General features: G+C 47.0%; 2 protein-coding genes across 2 annotated transcripts; one reads left to right on the forward strand and one right to left on the reverse strand.

Moving 5' to 3' along the window:
• Positions 1–6,256: 6,256 nt before the first annotated feature.
• LOC123121759 (polyadenylate-binding protein RBP47) lies at positions 6,257–10,524 on the forward strand. Its single transcript, XM_044541802.1, has 6 exons — positions 6,257–6,929; positions 8,188–8,641; positions 9,452–9,510; positions 9,595–9,725; positions 9,859–9,955; positions 10,059–10,524. Exons 1-6 carry the CDS (start codon positions 6,537–6,539, stop codon positions 10,221–10,223), a joined length of 1,299 nt encoding a protein of 432 aa, XP_044397737.1. The 5' UTR covers positions 6,257–6,536; the 3' UTR covers positions 10,224–10,524.
• Positions 10,525–11,234: 710 nt separating this feature from the next.
• On the reverse strand, positions 11,235–11,667 carry LOC123125871 (serine carboxypeptidase 1-like). The gene is made up of 3 exons (XM_044546317.1): positions 11,636–11,667; positions 11,453–11,558; positions 11,235–11,378 (listed from the first exon to the last, which is right to left on the reverse strand). Exons 1-3 carry the CDS (start codon positions 11,665–11,667, stop codon positions 11,235–11,237), a joined length of 282 nt encoding a protein of 93 aa, XP_044402252.1.
• Between the last annotated feature and the right edge of the window lie 6,650 nt (positions 11,668–18,317).

The following is an 18,317-nucleotide window of genomic DNA, read 5'->3' on the forward strand; positions in this document are numbered from 1 at the left end:
TGTCTTAGAGGTCATGTTGTTGGACAACGATGAACCTACGAGCTATGGACAAGCGATGGTGGGCCCGGATTCCGACAAATGGTTAGAGGCCATGAAATCCGAGATGGGATCCATGTATGAAAACAAAGTATGGACTTTGGAAGTATTACCCGAAGGGCGAAAGGCCATTCAGAATAAATGGATCTTCAAGAAGAAGACGGACGCGGACGGTAATGTCACCGTCTATAAAGCTCGACTTGTGGAAAAGGGGTTTTCACAAGTTCAAGGAGTTGACTACGATGAGACTTTCTCACCTGTAGCGATGCTTAAGTCCGTCTGAATCATGTTGGCAATAGCTGCATTTTTCGATTATGAAATCTGGCAAATGGATGTCAAAACAGCGTTCCTTAACGGTTTCCTTAAGGAAGAGTTGTATATGATGCAACCAGAAGGTTTTGTCGGTCCAGAGAATGCTGACAAAGTGTGCAAACTCTAGCGATCCATTTATGGACTCGTGCAAGCATCTCGGAGTTGGAATCTTTGCTTTGATGAGGTGATCAAAGTGTTTGGGTTTTTACAAGTTTACAGAGAAGCTTGTATTTACAAGAAAGTGAGTGGGAGCTCTATAACATTTCTAATATTATATGTGGATGACATATTGCTGATTGAACAATATAGAACTTTTGGAAAACGTGAAGGAATATTTGAACAGGAGTTTTTCAATGAAGGACCTAGGAGAAGCTGCTTTCATATTAGGCATCAAGATCTATAGAGATAGATCAAGACGCTTGATAGGACTTTCACAAAACACATACCTTGATAAGATTTTGAAGAAGTTCAAAATGGATCAGTCCAAGAAGGGGTTCTTGCCTATTTTGCAAGGTGTGAAGTTGAGTCAGACTCAATGCCCAGCGACTACAGAGGATAGAGAAAAGATGAGTGTCATCCCCTATGCCTCTGCCATAGGATCTATCATGTATGCGATGCTGTGCACAAGACCGGATGTCAGCCTTGCCATAAGTATGTCCGGAAGGTTTCAAAGTAATCCAGGAGTGGATCACTGGACAGCAATGAAGAATATCCTTAAGTACCTGAAAAGGACTAAGGAAATGTTTCTCATTTATGGAGGTGATCAAGAGCTCATCGTAAAGGGTTACATCGATGTAAGCTTTGACACTAATCTGGATGACTCTAAGTCTCAAACCGGATACATATATATTCTAAATGGGGGAGCGGTAAGCTGGTGCAGTGCCAAGCAAAGCATGGTAGCTGATTCTACATGCGAAGCAGAGTACATAGCTGCCTCGTATCAAGTTTATTGCTATCATTTTTCTTCATGTCAAGTATATGTTCCTATGACCATGAGATCATGCAACTCACTGACATCGGAGGAGTGCCTTGTGTGTACCAAATGTCGCAATGTAACTGGGTGACTATAAAGGTGCTCTACAGGTATCTCCGAGGGTGTCTATTGAGTTGGCATGGATCAAGACTGGGATTTGTCACTCCGTACGACGGAGAGGTATCTCAGGGCCCACTCGGTAATACAACATCACAATAAGCTTGCAAGCAATGTGACCAATGAGTTAGTCACGGGGTCTTGTATTACAGAACGAGTAAAGAGACTTGCCGGTAACGAGATTGAACTAGGTATGGAGATATCGACGATCGAATCTCGGGCAAGTAACATACTGATAGACAAAGGGAACTACATACGGGATTAGCTGAATCCTTGACATCGAGGTTTGACCGATAAGATCTTCGTAGAATATGTGGGAACCAATATGGGCATCCAGGTCCCGCTATTGGTTATTGACTGTAGAGGTGTCTCGGTCATGTCTACATAGTTCTCGACCCCGCAGGGTCTACACACTTAACGTTTGGTGCCGATATAAGTATAGTTGAGTCATTATGGTGGTTACCGAAGGTTGTTCGGAGTCCCGGATGAGATCCCGGACGTGACGAGGAACTCCGGAATGGTCCGGAGGTGAAGATCGATATATTGGACGAAGGGTATTGGAGTCTGGAATTTTTCCGGGGGTACCGGGTGATGACCAGCGTCACCGAAAGGGGTTTTGAGGGGCCCCGACAAGTGTTGGGGGGCCCCATGGGCCAAGGGGAGGGGGCAAACCAGCCCACTAAGGGGCTGAGTGCCCCCTCACACCATCTCACATAACCAGGAGGGTTGGGGCGCCCCCTAGGGCTTCCCACCTCACGACTTGGGGGGCAAGTCACCCTAGGGGATATCCCATCTGCCCTGGCCGCCGCCCCCCTAGGTGAAACCCTAGGGGCGCCACCCCCTCCTCCCTTACCCTATATATAGAGAGGTAGAGAGAGGGCAGCCGCACCCCCTGGAACACATCTCTACGCCACGGCGCTGCCTCTCCTCTCCCTCGCATCCCTCTTCCTCTCCGTAGTGCTTAGCGAAGCTCTGCTGAGATTCCGCCACCACCACCACCACCACGCTGTCGTGCTGCCGGAGGACTCGAGCTACTACCTCACCATCGCTATCTGGATCGAGGAGGTGAAGGCGTCATCAAGCCGTACGTGTGTTGAACGCGGAGGTGCCGTCCGTTCGGCACTTGGATCAGGAGTTCGCGGGATGGATCATGATTGGATCGTGAAGACGTTCGACTACACCAACAGTGTTCCTTAATGCTTCCGCTTAGCGATCTACAAGGGTATGTAGATGCAATCTCTCCTCTCGTAGATGTTCATCTCCTAGATTGATCTTGGTGAGCGTAGGAAAATTTTTGTTTTCCATGCAACGTTCCCCAACTGATATAGAGGGGAGGGGGCGCCCCAAGAGGATACACCAAGCCCTTCGCGCCCCTCTCTCTCTCCCATTACTCTGTAGTTCCACCGCCTCGTCCCGACGACGTTTAGCGAAGCGTTGTCGGTGCTCCACCACCACCATCACCACCACGCCGTCGTGTTGGTTTGTGATCCCATCTACTTCTCCTCTCCCGCTTGCTGGATCAAGAAGGAGGAGACGTCATTGATCCGCACGTGTGCTAAACTCGGAGGTGCCGTCCGTTTGGCACTAGATCGGTTGGATCATGATCGGATCGCGAAGAGTAGGACTACATCAACCGCGTGATAAATGCTTCCGCTTAGCGATCTACAAGGGTATGTAGATGCTCTCCCCCTCTCGTAGCTATGCATCTCTATGGATAGATCTTGTGTGTGCGTAGAAAATTTTTGTTTTCCATGCAACGTTCCAAAACAACCACCCCCGCGACCACCACCATCAACACGACCTCCTCGGCCACCACCAACATTCTGAAGAGAGGCTTCCAAGATCTCTCCACGAGTGAGCTCCCAATACTTTCTTGCGGTTTCATCCATTGTGTTTGGATTCATGAACATGGTAGCGCATTCTTCGGCCTTCTTGGCATCACGAATCATCTTCTCCTCAAGTGCTAGCCTACGCTCCTCCGCCTTCAACTTCCTCTCTTCACCCGATGACTTGGCCTTCCATTTCTCACCCTCCAATGCCTTGATCTCATTCCACCTCGCCATCTTCTCCTCTTGCGTTCGGCCGGCAACATCTTCTTAGTCTCGATCGTTGCCACGAGTTCTTCTTTTGTAAGTGCCACCTAATGCATTTCTCTTATTTCTTTCTTTTGCAATCTTGTTTCCTTCCCGTCTATTGTGGGCATCTTCGTCAACCTCGTCCTCCTCCTCAACGGATATGCTCAACCTTGACCTCTTTGGAGTGGTCTCCGCAATTATTTGGATCCACTTCTCGTTCTTGCATAGCTCTTTGTAGCAATGATGCAACGTGAAGGGTTTGTGGCCGAACTTGGTGTTCTGATGCTTGAATAACTCTTGGATGTAGGGGCCATACTCTGCCACTTGAGCACCGCTCGGTGGTGCATGATTGACTTGGTTGATGCAACCGGACCATCGGTTGCGTTGGTCATGAATGGTGCTCCAACGATGCCCAAGAGAACCTTGCGTACGGCTTGATCGCACGTCAACAGAGTTGTTGTAGTGGTCGGTAATTCTCTCCAAAACATGTTGTTGGTTTGATCCGTTCCGATCGTTGCATCAATGGAGACTGTGTACCAAGCATCGCAAAGCGCAATGTCCTCCTTTTGGTTCTAGTTTTGGGTGCGGCACCTTCATGCTTGCTTCGGTCACCTCCACAACCTCCTCCTCCTCGGCCACCACCTCTTCCACCTCCTCCTCGCCCCTCCTCCCCCTCCATGTCTTGGGTGGCTGAATGATCCCAAAATGAGTCATAGCTGAGATCATCAAGCCCAACGGCGGCCGAGGACTCTAACAAGGCGAGGAATTCGACCATGTTCATCTCCGCACTATAATATCAAAGCAAACATTATCAACAATCACTACCGACCACCAACAATCACCATCCGATACCAACAAGGCACGAGGTTTTTCTTTTTACCTTGTTGGCATTTCATCGAGCAATTAGCCGCCACGATGTTGGTTGCCGGTTGCGGCCGCCGCTCGCACTGGAGCAGTGGCCATAGGGGCAGCCGGAGTTGCAGCACGAGACGTCGGCCTAGGACGAGGCGCCGCTTTGGCCTTCTTCATCTTCTTCTTTGCGGCCGCCTCAGCGAGTTCCGCCGCCGCCACCGTCAGCTTTCAAGCCCGTTTGCGTCTGGTAGGTGCTACAGGAGGACGGTGTGCCGTTGCTGGAGAGCCGGTGGCCACCCCAGAGACCATTGGAGCTGTTGGAGGAGGAACTTGGTCGCGGTGGGTCTTGATACCCAAACTCTTCTTCTTCGGCGGCGGCGGCGCGTGGGTGATTTCTGGCAGCGAAAAGCCGGCGCCGATGGCCGGCGGGGTGAGGGAAGGGGACGGGCTATTCATTTTGGCCGGCTCGACGGTCATCGGTGGCGGTGGCGGTGGCGGCTCCGTCGGCGGAAGACAGTGCTGCGCGGGAGGTGCGAGAGGGAGAGGCGCCACTTTTACTCGCCGCGATGGGATTGAGTAAATTTAGGGAGATTTGAGGAGAAATAGGGAGGTGGAGTAATTTTTTTACTCCACTAAGACTTTTAAGGGATCGGCTAGGTGCGCCGTAAGGGAGTAAAACAGAATATTTACTTCCTTATGGCCTTTTAGGAGATCGGTTAGAAATGTCCTTAGGAACTTATCTTTCGAGAAATTGTTGTTGTGTGAGACGGCAAGGTAGTCAACAAACAAGGTTATGGAGTTGGTTTATTCCTTGTCAACATCGGTCTTGTTAGTACTACCTCCGTTTCAAAATAATCAAAGTTCGGTCTGATTTGTTCTAATTCAAACTTCACTAAATTGACCAAGTTTATATGAAAATATATCAACACCTACAACACCAAATTTGCTTCATTAGATTCATTACGAAATACATTTTGATATTATATATACATACTTGATATTGTAGATCTTTGCAGATTTTTCTATATTTTTGTCAAACTTTAACAAATTTGACTTAGGATAAAACTTCAACTATTTGTACTAGGTCGTAATTTGTCTGACCCAATGCCTGTAATTAACTCTTTTCCGTAGACCATGTTAGTTAGTTCTAAAACGTCATCTGTGGAGGACACAAAAGAGGAGAAGAATCCACAGAAGCAGTGACGGAGACAGGGGGGACTAGTAGGGGCCCTGGCCCCCCTAACATCCCTCATTTAAGCCTAATATGCATGTGAGCAAGTAATTATCTGCTGTTAAAATGGTGTACCTTGATGTGTTGGCCTTCCCTAACAAAGCTTAATAGCTTTCGGCCCTCCTCATTCCATTTTCCTGGCTCCGCCACTGCACGGAGGACACAACATGCATGTGGCCAAGGTTAGATTCTGCGGCCAAGTGCGTGCGTGCGTGCGTACTCAAGTTAGTCGTCAAAGCACAAAACGTAGGTTAAAACTGATCACCGGAGCAGGCTAAGTTAAGTGGAGTAGTTCCAGAGACTGTCTATTTTAGTAACCCCGCAGCAAGCGCAGAGTTAGACCAGCCTACCCAATTACCAGCATGACACAACCAACGTAACCGACCATGCAGCTCAGCCGTGAAAAAGAACCGTGAAACCTCCCAGTCAAAAGCTATATTTAGGTTCCATGCAATGTTTGACCAGCCAGGATCCCTCACATTGGCTCTGGTTCACTAGAATATCAGAGCAGGATTACTACGGATGCAAATAAAAGTAAAAAAATCGCTTATTTACCGTATGATTGGTAATTAAATTAACTACCAGTGTTCATTTATTTATTTACGGGCAGGTTGCATCCGCATCCGCGCCCTAAACCTGAAAGTCAGAAACGAATCTACGTGTAACCCGCGGGGGCCGGGTCAGGCCGACACGGACGTGGATCCGGTCAAGGACGGGGACGGACGGCCGGGGGCGCCTCCACGCGCGCCATCGGACGGCCCGCGCGCCCCCATATCCTCCGCCGCCGCGTGCTTTATTTAGCCACCTCCCTCCCCCCTGCCGCGAGCTGCTACTGCTCCCTCCTCCCTTCTCCTCCACCTCTTCCCTCTCCTCGCCTCCAAATTATCTCCGTCGGACGCACGCACGCACGCGCGGGGAGAGGTTTGGTTTTGCGGTGACCATGCAGGCGGCGACGGTGGCAGCGGCGGCCAACGGCGGGGGCGACGTGCAGAAGCAGCAGCCGCAGCAGCAGCAGCAACAGGTGGTGGCGGCGCTGGCGCCGCCGCCCCATTGGGTGGCCATGCCGTTCGCGCCGCCGGGCGCCGCGGCCATGGTGGTGCCGCACCAGATGGCGCCGGCGCCGCCCCACCAGTTCGCGCCGCACTTCGTGCCGTTCCACGCCGTCGCGCCGCCGCCCCCGCCGCTGCAGCCGCGCCCGGCGCACGTCGCCATGGGCTCGCCCGCCCCCGCCGCGCAGCCCGGCCAGGAGGAGAACAAGACCATCTGGGTCGGCGACCTCCATTACTGGATGGACGAGAACTACCTCCACACCTGCTTCGGCTACACCGGCGAGGTGAGCACGCCCGCCTCCCTCCCTCCCTCCCCCAACCCCAGATCTCGCCCACGTCCACGCCGCCCCCGGGCCAAAGCTGCCAAAAAGAGACACACCGTCTCCCTTTCGCATACCCCACTGACCAGGAACCCTTTTCTTGGATGTGACAAGCCCGCGAGATACACTAAATGTGTGGTTAAATCACGCCCCATTCCACGAAAAATGGCGACAGGTTTCAGAGGCGCGATTCGTCTCTCGGGTCGCGCGAGGTCGGGGGAGAGAGAGAGAGAGGCGGATCTTAACAAAGACTGGGTAGAGCCTATAGTTGCAGGCGTGCAGTGGGTAGCGCAGAACGCAGACGCGGGCGGCAGTACAAATGATTGGGTCACTGTGCGGAAAGAGGAAATGGGCGAGCAACCGCTGGGCACCCCGGGAGGCGTGGATCTGCGGCCTGAAACTGGAAACTCGCAGTCCCCTAGATTGGCTGTGGCAAGGCAAGATACCCCCTACCCCTTCCCGTGCTGGTCATGGGGATATGCTTGGTCTGATGTGCCAGGTTGCCTACCTCGTAACGGCAGGATTCCTGGCGCACCATGGCCGTACATCTGTTTCGCCCCTCATTGGCCCGTTTTTAGTTTGGCGGTGTTGGGGATTGGGATGTGCTGATTAGGTGCTTCTTCTATGTAGAAACTAGCCGATCTACTGCTGCTTCGCAGAAAAGGAGAACATTTACATTAGTTTTCTCAAACTACGTTCAAAACCAGTTTGAGTTAGGGCTTTACACTTTAGAAGAACTGAGCTCTGAATATTCAACTATTGTGATAGAAAATGAGGGTTTCTGCTTGAATGGGAGTAGCACCTTTTGCTCTTCCATTTTCGTGTCCACTAACATAGTAACATGTGATCAAGCTGAGCTTACAGATGATTCCTTTATAAGCTCCAGTTTCATGTACTGTCTGTCTTTGCTGCACTTCCATTTTCATCATTTTGTAGCAGCTAAAACGGGCCGCGGCATTGTCACCTCCAGAACAATGGAGAGAGACTTGATCATACATGGGGTTTATATGAGGACAAAAAGCTCATCGTTTTTAGCAGCCTTAAACCAAACGTTTTACTGGGCTGTTTCGCCGGCTTGTGTCTTGACAATTGAAATTCTGAACTGTCCAGTCAGTTGAGGAACATAGACTGCATTGCAATGTGTCTTCTTAATTTCTTATGCAATTTACAGTTCTTACTATCCAAGCTCAAACTTGTACTAATATGTATGAATATGATGCAGGTTGTCGCAATCAAGGTTATTCGTAATAAGCAAACCGGACAATCAGAAGGATATGGATTTGTAGAGTTCTACAGTCATGCTGCAGCTGAAAAAGTGCTTGATGGTTTTGCTGGGCATATAATGCCAAATACTGACCAACCTTTTAGGATAAACTGGGCATCATTTAGCATGGGGGATAGGCGTTCGGACATTGCTTCAGATCATTCCATATTTGTAGGCGATCTTGCCTCTGATGTCAATGATACTGCATTGCTAGAGACTTTCTCCAGCAGGTACTCCTCTGTCAAAGGTGCAAAAGTTGTTATTGATGCTAACACTGGTAGATCCAAGGGCTATGGCTTTGTGCGGTTTGGAGATGATAGTGAGAAGACAAACGCCATGACCGAGATGAATGGAGTGTATTGCTCAACTAGGCCCATGAGGATTGGCCCTGCAACTCCCAGAAAATCTTCAGGTTAGTTGACAAGTTTCTCAGTTTCCTATGTGCTCTGAATTAATTGTTGGCCCAACTGAATGGAGGTTCCTTGATTTGGTTGTGTTCTTTCCCTGTTAATTTACGTTTTCTTTTGATATAGTCTGAAACTAAATCCACACAACCCTCTACCTATATGCAAACATATGAGCCTGGCTGTTGGATTACTGATGGGGCGAGATTCCAATGATTTTAAAACGTGGTTTAAGGGGGAAGTTCCCTCCCTTAACTGTTCGTTATTTAGGTAGAAATGAGACCTTCCTGTGGATCGAATGCGGGTGGGCTAGCTTACACCCATAAGCTCTAGCCATCCGAGCTAGCGCTGATTCCAATGATTTTGATTTTAACCATTCGTAGAAGTTCTGGTTTCTAGGTGGGACTACTTTTAGTTAGTTCCCTGCCCTTTAGCATCTCTTTGCCACTTTAACTTGAAATTTTCACTTGTTCTTTATCACACATCTGGACTTGTTTACATTCAGCATTTGTTTGGGAGGGAGATTCGTTCAGAATATAGTTCACACTTAACACTATCTATGTAGAAAACTGTTTTTGCTCTGCATTCATGCCTTGCTGTTTTTCCGCACTACCTTTTTGGAAAGTGGGTTTGTATTGGTGATAATGAGATAAGTTCATATTTTAGAGAATATTATTGATTAGTCAAATAAAATCTGAGAACTTGTGAATTGCTATTAACATTATTCTTCTAGATAAAAAATTCTACAGGAACCATTTAATGTTGTTTTCATAGCTGTGACTGTTTATTTCTGTTTCCTGAAAAAATGTTTGGTGTAGGTACTTCTGGATCTACTGGTTCATCTGCTCGATCAGACGGAGATTTGACAAACACAACTGTGAGTACAGATGCATCGGCTGTAACTTATGCAATATACATCGTTACAGCTTTTCTCTTATCATCGTTGTTTAATTGTCCTTAGGTATTTGTCGGTGGGCTTGACCCAAATGTTAGTGAAGATGATCTTAAGCAAACCTTCACCCAGTATGGTGAGATTTCCTCTGTGAAGATTCCCGTTGGGAAACAGTGTGGGTTCGTGCAGTTTCTTCAGAGGTATGGATTATTGGCCATGCAATTCTATACTTTTCAGTTCCTCCCCACATACAATTTTTGTTTCGTTGCATTGGCTCTGTCACCATGATGGAATCCGATCGATTAATGATGTCAAGGTTTTTCCCTTTCTCAGAAAGAATGCAGAAGATGCATTGCAAGGGCTAAATGGGAGCACCATCGGGAAACAGACCGTGCGCCTTTCATGGGGTCGCAATCCAGCAAACAAGCAGGTACCATCATATGCTCATGTTGCCTTCCCTCCCTCCTTAAACAGTAAAATTATGCAGCCAACATAACCCAAGAACCTGACGCTACTGCATCTCTTCTTTGCAGTTGAGGAGTGACAACGGCAACCAGTGGAACAACGGGATGTACTACGCGCCCTCGCCGTTCTACAACGGGTACGGCTACCCCGCGGCACCGTTCCCTGACCCGGGCATGTACGCCGCTGCCTATGGCGCCTACCCGGTCTACGGGAACCAGCAACAGGTCAGCTGAAGATAGGAGGTTGACACGCCCATCGCACGACAACCGGAGGCGCGCACGCAGTAGCTGTAGCTCTCGCTAGAGAAAGAAGGTAGACGACGACGGCTTCTTAGGTGAGCTAGATGTAGTGACTGGTCATGTAAAGTACATTACTGCTATTACGAAGAACTAGCACCACTAAGACACCTAAAATGACTCGATCGCCATGGCCGTCTAGCTGGATTGTTCTAGGGAAAAAAGAAGTTTTGGCCTAGAGCTGCAATATTAAGGTAGAACAATAATCTATTCAATACCTTCTGCGCGGTTTCTGATCGATTTGGCTTTTTTGGTATTTGTTTTCGAACTGATGTTGAGCTGAGCAAGTAGGTCTAGCTGCTAGAATATTTTGCAAACAATCAATAGCTCATCATAGCTAGCAATTTCGTCACATAAATCGTGAGATGATTAGTGGAACGCTTGACGATAGTTTTGGCCTCGGAAAGACAGCTGAACGTATTTTCTAGCTAGTTCGACAAGATTTCCTTTTCCTCTGTCAAATATTAGTACAATTATTATGAAGCTAATAGGGAGCGTCAAACAGAGTATAATCGACATTTAGTAGTAGCCCGCCTCTAGGGCTGTACCAAAAGCTCGTAGCTCACGAGTTTAATGAGCGCTCGATAGTTCCGCTCGTTAGGCTCGTGGCTCGCTTCTTAATGAACAAAGCTAATCATCAATTTCAGCTCGTTAAGCTTAACGAGCTTAACGAACGAGCTAACGAGTTTCACGAGTAGCTCGGTAAGCTCGTTAGTAACAACACAACACATATTTCATCTTATATGACAAATTGCTGTAGCACCTCAGCTTATCTATTCAATCTAATCTACATAAGAGGCAACAAACTAGTGCATTTCTTTTTGTAATAATTATTAAAGGCAACAACATATTACATGCACGATTACATGGCTGCACCCTTGACGACACGCAGTGTGCGGTTCTTGAGCATTTCATGAACGCGATTTCTACTCGATTGGTTCACATGTCTTAGCGCGGTGGAAGTCTTCCATCGAGGAAGGCGCTGATCAACGCCAGAGCTCGCTCGGGCTGGTAGGCAGGGACCATGCGCCCCGCACCCCTGACGGTCGCAAACACCAGCCCACCCTCGTACCCCTGAATGTATCCTCCAGCCTGCAACAAAGCAGAGCAGCATTGTCACAAGTGATAATCTCCACTGACAACTGCAACGTCAGCGCTCAGTTTACCTCGTTGTTTACTGTCCATGGGCGCCATGGCTCCGTGACATCAAGTCCGAGGGCATGTAGGGTGTACCTCGTGGCGGTGAACGGGCATACGGAGTCAAAGTCGCCGCTGAAAAAGAAAAAACTTTCCACTGTTACACACTCTGGCATATCTTGCTTGTGGTTCGGTGTTGGGTTTGGCGTTACCTGTACAGCCACACGGGGAGGTTGTGCTCCATCATCCACTTAAGGGTTGGCAGCATCGACGTCGGTCCATCATTCCACTTCAGTTTGCTGCAAAAGTAGTAGATCGAGCGTCAGTTAGGGGAGTTTTTTTGCTGCAAAGGTGTTTTGTTTTACTGTCCTAGTCAAGCAATTAATCTTACGCGCAGGGTGACCACTCTGTTGGTCTAGCATGCATGGCCTCTTGCACCCGAGGATAATTGACAGTGGCGGATCTAGGGGTGGGGTGGTGGGGGCCGTGCCCCCCCCCCCCCCCCCCCCACATACAATTTGCAGAACTTTTTTTACTAGTGCATTCATATGCATACTCAGTACTTTATTAACTATTCGCAATGTGTTTTCATAAAAAAAAAACACCATCCTTTGAAATGTTTGACCCCACGATGGTCATTCTAGATCCGCCACTGATATTCAGGTTGTGGCTCAGGATGGTGGCCGCGAGCTGCGGCACATAGTGTCCGCCATAGCTCTCACCAGAGATGTAGAAGGAACGACCGTTGTACTCCGGAAATCTGTCAAGCCATTTGACAAGGAAGATAAAAGAGTGGTTTTTCTACATCCTTGCTCGGTGCGCCCATGCGAGAAAACGTAGCAAAACATTTTAAAAAATTCTGAAACTTTGTGGGAATGATCATCAACAAATGTTATGGGCACTTGCAAAGTTTGGTGATCAAATAAAATTCGAGCAGTTTTGTACAAAAAAGAAAAAATCACTAAAAATTAGTCAAAATGTAAGTGCACTGTTTGAGCAGATTTTAATTTTGATGATCATTCCCATTTCAGAATTTTTGAAACTACATACTAAGCAAAATGAGTGAATATACACTCCAAAATGCATCTATATACATACTTGTGGTCTTGGTCTCGCTCGTAGGAACGCACGGGCATTTAAACTAGTGGTCTTGTGGGGGGTCGAACACGTGACCAGCCTTTAGCATGCACGCCTTGCTAGCCAATTGGCCGATTCAAATATGCTACCATGTGAGGATTCACACTGTTTATATACGCCGGACGGAACAACATGAATTAAAGAAATTTAATCCAGCAAAAAAAGACAATGCCGGGTCTGTGATTCAAACATCCGACCAAAGGTTATATAGCAGCCTTGGATACCACTCCAACCAAAAAGTCACATATTTCTAAATTATAATTAGTATCTATGACTTATAATAAACATAATTTCAAAATTTACTTGTCATTTTAAAAAGAATTCACGTGTTATTTTAAAACATATTCATACAATTTAAAATATTTATGAATTATAAGTTTTTTATCAGATTCAAATATTATCCATGTGAGGATCTGCAATCTGAGGGTGCACTAGGATCATATTAAAAAAAACATACAAACTTTTTTATACTATATAAACTTTTGAAAACAGCACAAAAAATTTCTTGGAATGCGAACACTTTTATGTACTACATGAATATTTTGTTATAAACATGGGAAATTATAAACTTATATGAGAGTTAAATTACTTTAGTATTTTATTAAAGATGTAAAATATTTTATGTTTGGTAATTTAATAATGTTTATTTTTGTTAAATTATTAAGTAGATATTTTACGAAAATTTTAATTTTCATTTATTTTAATTATATCAGTATTGTTGATAACACATGATTATAATTTACATATTTCTACAAATATTTAAAATGGAAAAACTAGCAAGTTGAAAATGGGGCGCACTGTGCCCGTTTTACCTACACGAGCGGACCATGTTATAAACAAATATTTATCCTTTGTAATATTATTACATGTCTTGGGTTTGACTGGTATCTTGGCCGCTATAGCCTTAGATTAGCTACAGTGGGAGTAACTTTAGCAGTAACATCGAGTTAAACTCAGCAAATTTATTTATGTGACAATGAGTTAATGAGGAAAGAGGTAGTTTGAGTAATTTAGTTAGTTACCGTAACATCACATGTCCCAATGCAATATGAGTCTATAATCTAATAAATGAAACTTGGCATGACACCACACTTATGTTACTACCCATTATAAAGATAGTAATAGTCTAGAGATGTGTATATAATTCTCCACTGTGGCAGTCTTAGGGGTGCAGTTTCCGATCACTGTCCCGACACTATTTTTGCTGGAATAATTTCTTCGTTTATGTCAATCAGCCTTTATAAATCATGTGAATATAGGCAGGGCAGCAAAATTGATTTTGTCTGCTGGCTAGCAACGCGCACATGCAAGCGACAGGTCTTGGTTTCGAGTACCCACCTGCAATATTTGTTGTTTCTCTCTGAGGGTTTTTCGTAAGAAGAAAATAATTCAAGGCGTTTTCTGCAAAAATAGGCCACACATCCTCCTCCTAGCGTCGGTCGATGACAACGGGCCCATGCATGCTGGTGTGCCTTGTCAACCTCATGGAGGTATACATGTATGATTTGAATCGTATTTGCATGTCCATGCCAAGTTATGAAATCAGTTCAATGTATTTTTCAAATTCAAGCACTAAAGTAAAAATCTGTAGCAATTTCAGGCTGGTGGTGTAATTACCTCTTTCTAATAAGGGTATCTAGACCCTAATGCACCACATGCCACCTGCCTCACAAACTTGGTAGGTGGCCAGGTGAACATCAGGTTGGTGGTCTACTCTTTATTTTTGAGACGATGCAAAATATTTGCTATTTTCATTGATTAAGAAGAAGAGAGTTTTCCGGTTAATTAAAGGAAACCGAGCGAAAATCTAGATTACAAATCCCACATGGGGCACACGTGGACGACCTGGCCACAAATAAGATCATGACACACACCCACTGACATAGTCAGATCGTCAATACCAACTGAGAGCGTTATCGGCATCATCCATCACATCTGATTAGACGACTTTGACTTCGCCTTGGACAAGCACACACTTACCAACCGTCGAGAGATTGCACTGAACAACAAAGCAACGCCAAATTGTCGACTGAAGTGTCGAGGACATGGCATCTCTGATTTTGCTGAAGAGCTTCACATGAGAAGAAGTAAGCCTCACACCAACCTAGACAACACAACATCCGGAGAGCACCACCCACTGAAAACCACCCTCATGGAGTTATCGTTCTCATAGTGGCCCCGCCTCCCGCAACTTCGACTTCTCTATCACAGCAAGAAACCAACATAGGCGCATCCATTGGCGCACCAGATCATTGATAGTAGACGGACAAGCCACGAGCCGGCTCCGCTCAACATCATCGTCATTACCACACAAGTTGCAACAACACAGCAACCTCCCACACCGTCGGTCGGGCACCAGCCGACCGCGATGCCGTGCACGTCTAGCCTGCTGGAAGCACAAAAGGGGCCACGATCTCAAAGATGGTGCCATATCCTGACTTTTTCCCAAAGATCTTGATCCAAGAGTTGAGGATTCACAAATCTCCACAACGACACCTCTAAGGAAGATAGCGACACCCACGGGCGCCGCCGCTGCCTGCCAGCAAGAACCGGAGAATATTTAGCCTGGAGCAGTGAAATCTCCACTCCCACGCAACACCTCTGCTGACCCATGCATGCCTGCATAGCAATCACGTCATCGCCACACAGGGACCACCATCACACTTGCCGTCACTGCTCCGCCTTTGAGCGGCACCACTGCGTCGACCAACCCTTGGCGAGCCAGATCAGAGCTCCACACCTCCTGCCGAGGAACTCGAGTAGCAATCACTGCACCGCAAGACCTAGCCCAACAATCACGTAGCATGCGAGCAGGGACGGGAGGGCTGCCACCTCTCCTCATCTAGGCTGGCCGGATCTGAGCGCTGAGGTAGGAAGCCTAGCCCTAGCATGCCCGGAGACGCCGCGGCATGAACGACCCCCTTACCACCGGATCCGTGCCACCGCACGCCTGGAGACGCCGCCATAGGAGCCATCCACTAGAACCGCGGCCCTGGCCGCCGGCCGCCGAGCAGGATGAAGAAGTGCCCTTCCTCCACCAAAGGACACGTGTAGCTGCACCCTATGCCATGCCGCCCTGCCTGCACCGCCTCACCGCACCGCCCCGAGCGCGAGCACCCGCGCCAGCGCACGCGTCTGGTTGAGCACCCATCGGAGCGAACGGCTTGCGTCGCCCAATCCCCAATAGCAAGAGGAGAATCCCCCCTCCCAAGCTACGTGGGCTTAGCTTGATAAGTCACGCCAGCGTCGGGCGAGGGGAGGGTTTGCTCCGGGGCCGCCCGTGGGAACGACATGGGAGGAGAGTTTTCGGGGATGCCACTGAAACTTACTTGTCGGTTCCAATATAGTAAAATGTGCATTTGTCCCATGAACTTGGTGGCCATATTCGAAAAGGTCCTTAAACTCAGATCTTCAATACGACCCTTGAACTTGGTGCACCGGTCCTAGGTTACTATTGGGCATACGTATTTCGGTCGCCTACTAGAGGCCTTCTCTCTCCAACTGGATGGGACAATAATAAAAATAGAAACACAAATAAATAACGGGGCACATAGGGGCTCGAACATGTGACCTTGTGCTGCGTCCGTGAAATATATTAATTTAATTAATAATTACAATATGTTCCCTAAGTTTTAAGACCCCCACAATTAATTGAGGTCATCAATTTGAAGTTTGGTCATCTAATTTTGATTGAAACAACAATTTCTTAAGAAGCTCTCTCATTTAATTCTTTTATTTTACTGTGCTTTCTAATTTTGGAGCTCTCCCATTTGATAGCGATATTTAGTGTTGGATTTGGTTCACATTTTAACCGGGTCATTTTTTTTTCAAATTAATCGGCAGCAACCGCTTATAAAAATATATAAATCCCATGCACCCTCTCACCACCTAGAAATAAACGCGCCAACATGTGATAATGTAGCACCAATATATTACACGCACCCGCCGACGCAGAAAATTTACCCACATAGATATGGGTTGATTAGCAGATAACACAGAACGACACCGCGAAGGACCATCAAAACGTCACATGATAAATAAAAATAAAACACATTCCATCATCTCTCCCACTCACCAAACGAAATATTCCCTTAGTTTTGAAATATAAGGTGTATTAGTTTTTTGAAAACTCAAATATCTTTAACTTTGACCAAGTTCACAGACAGAAATATCAACATCCACAATTAAATAAATAAATATTAAAATTCACATCATGATGAATTCAATGATACTGATTTGCAGAAAGCAAAACAGTATAAGGGTCGTTCGGAGTTCCAGGCACGTTGCAGAGAACAATCCGAACTGAGGCAATCTTTCCGGATTCGCTCCGCCTTACAGCCTTGCTTCCCATTGTCATTGCCATTGTAGCACGTGTGTGGCCCAGCCCATAAGGGCCATGCGGACTTGACGTCATCCCCACCTTCCTCCAGTATCTCACTGGCAGTCCCTCGTGAGTGCGGCACGCACCTTTTTCTTTGTTTTGGAGCACTGGTATCAGAGTCCCTCGGTAATCAAAATCATAGAGGCCAAAGTTGCTAATGTATCTGCAAAAGAAGAGCTATAGGAAGTAGCAAGGAATCCCACATGAACCATAAGCTAGAATACCGGTATCAAGAGATGTTATTTATTGATATATTTTTCTATGCATTTAGTTAAACTTAAAGATCTTAGACTATTTCCAAAAAATACGCCTTATATTTGAAACAGAGGGTGCAAACTTTTTTTTAATAAAAAACCCTCAACGCCAACAACACAGCAAAGCGCGCCCAATCCTTCTAGTATAAGCCATTTTGTAATGACACTAATCTATACTCAATACCCTTCCAAATTTGTGACACATTAACAGTAAAGACAATATCGAAAATACGGCCACTAATAGCATCTACAGCCGTGGTTGACAAATCCGACGCTCCATACGTCCGCAGGCGCATTCGGACGCGTCCACGGACAGTGACCGGACAATACTCAGATTGTCGTGTCGACATCCGTGTATCTAAATCCGGTACACTATATCCATCCTAAAGCATGCAAAGTGAATAAAAACAACGTAGATCATCAAACAGACTTCAAAATGCACATACAATCAACATTCATATATCACCAAAAGATCTCCACACTTCACATAATCCACATAAACGACAGACAAGTTTAAACTATATAGTAAATACGTCAAATAAAGGACGGAGACGATAGAGCTTCACCACTTCCTCGGCCTTTTGCCCTTCCGATCGTCGGCACTGCTATAGGTGTCCACGGTCGGAGGTGGGTTGTCGGAGCTGTCAGATGAAGAGGAGAGGACGATCTAGCCCTTCATCCTCCGGATGATGCGGTCCTGCTTCCGCTTGAGCATGGCCACCCATGCCTCCTCCGCCACTGCCTTCGCCACCTCGCGCGCAGACTGCTCCAGGCCCAGCCGGAACGCCTTCGCGTTCTTCCTTCGAAGCCAGCGAGTGTTCGTCTCCGCCGATGGTAGACCCACGCGAGGAGCAAGGATGTGCACATTTTAAAAAACTCTGCAAGCAGAACCAGTTATGGAAGTACAATTTGATACGCGACAGACTTAATGTGTGCACGCAGAGACACGTGAGGGACAGGAAAGCTGCAAGAGATGCAGTGGTGAGGGCACATGTTGAAGCAGTAGCTGCACAGTTGGCAACAGGAACAGCGGCCGTGGAGGAGGAGCCTGTTGGGCTATGTGACCTGCCAGGCTTTGACCCACCTGGTACTAGGAGAAGGCTCGGGAGGTCCATTAAAACC

This window comes from Triticum aestivum, chromosome 5D (genome assembly GCF_018294505.1).
Source record: "Triticum aestivum cultivar Chinese Spring chromosome 5D, IWGSC CS RefSeq v2.1, whole genome shotgun sequence".
NCBI lineage: Eukaryota > Viridiplantae > Streptophyta > Magnoliopsida > Poales > Poaceae > Triticum > Triticum aestivum.

Excerpts from the sequence above, each read along its gene's own strand:
- LOC123121759 (XM_044541802.1), top strand. The coding sequence starts at position 6,537 with ATGCAGGCGGCGACGGTGGCAGCGGCGGCCAACGGCGGGGGCGACGTG. Across the intron at positions 8,642-9,451 it reads AACTCCCAGAAAATCTTCAG|GTACTTCTGGATCTACTGGT; the intron begins GTTAGTTGACAA and ends TGTTTGGTGTAG. Across the intron at positions 9,726-9,858 it reads TTCGTGCAGTTTCTTCAGAG|AAAGAATGCAGAAGATGCAT; the intron begins GTATGGATTATT and ends TCCCTTTCTCAG.
- LOC123125871 (XM_044546317.1), bottom strand. The coding sequence starts at position 11,667 with ATGGAGCACAACCTCCCCGTGTGGCTGTACAG. Across the intron at positions 11,559-11,635 it reads CTCCCCGTGTGGCTGTACAG|CGGCGACTTTGACTCCGTAT; the intron begins GTAACGCCAAAC and ends TTTCTTTTTCAG. Across the intron at positions 11,379-11,452 it reads CATGGACAGTAAACAACGAG|GCTGGAGGATACATTCAGGG; the intron begins GTAAACTGAGCG and ends GCTTTGTTGCAG.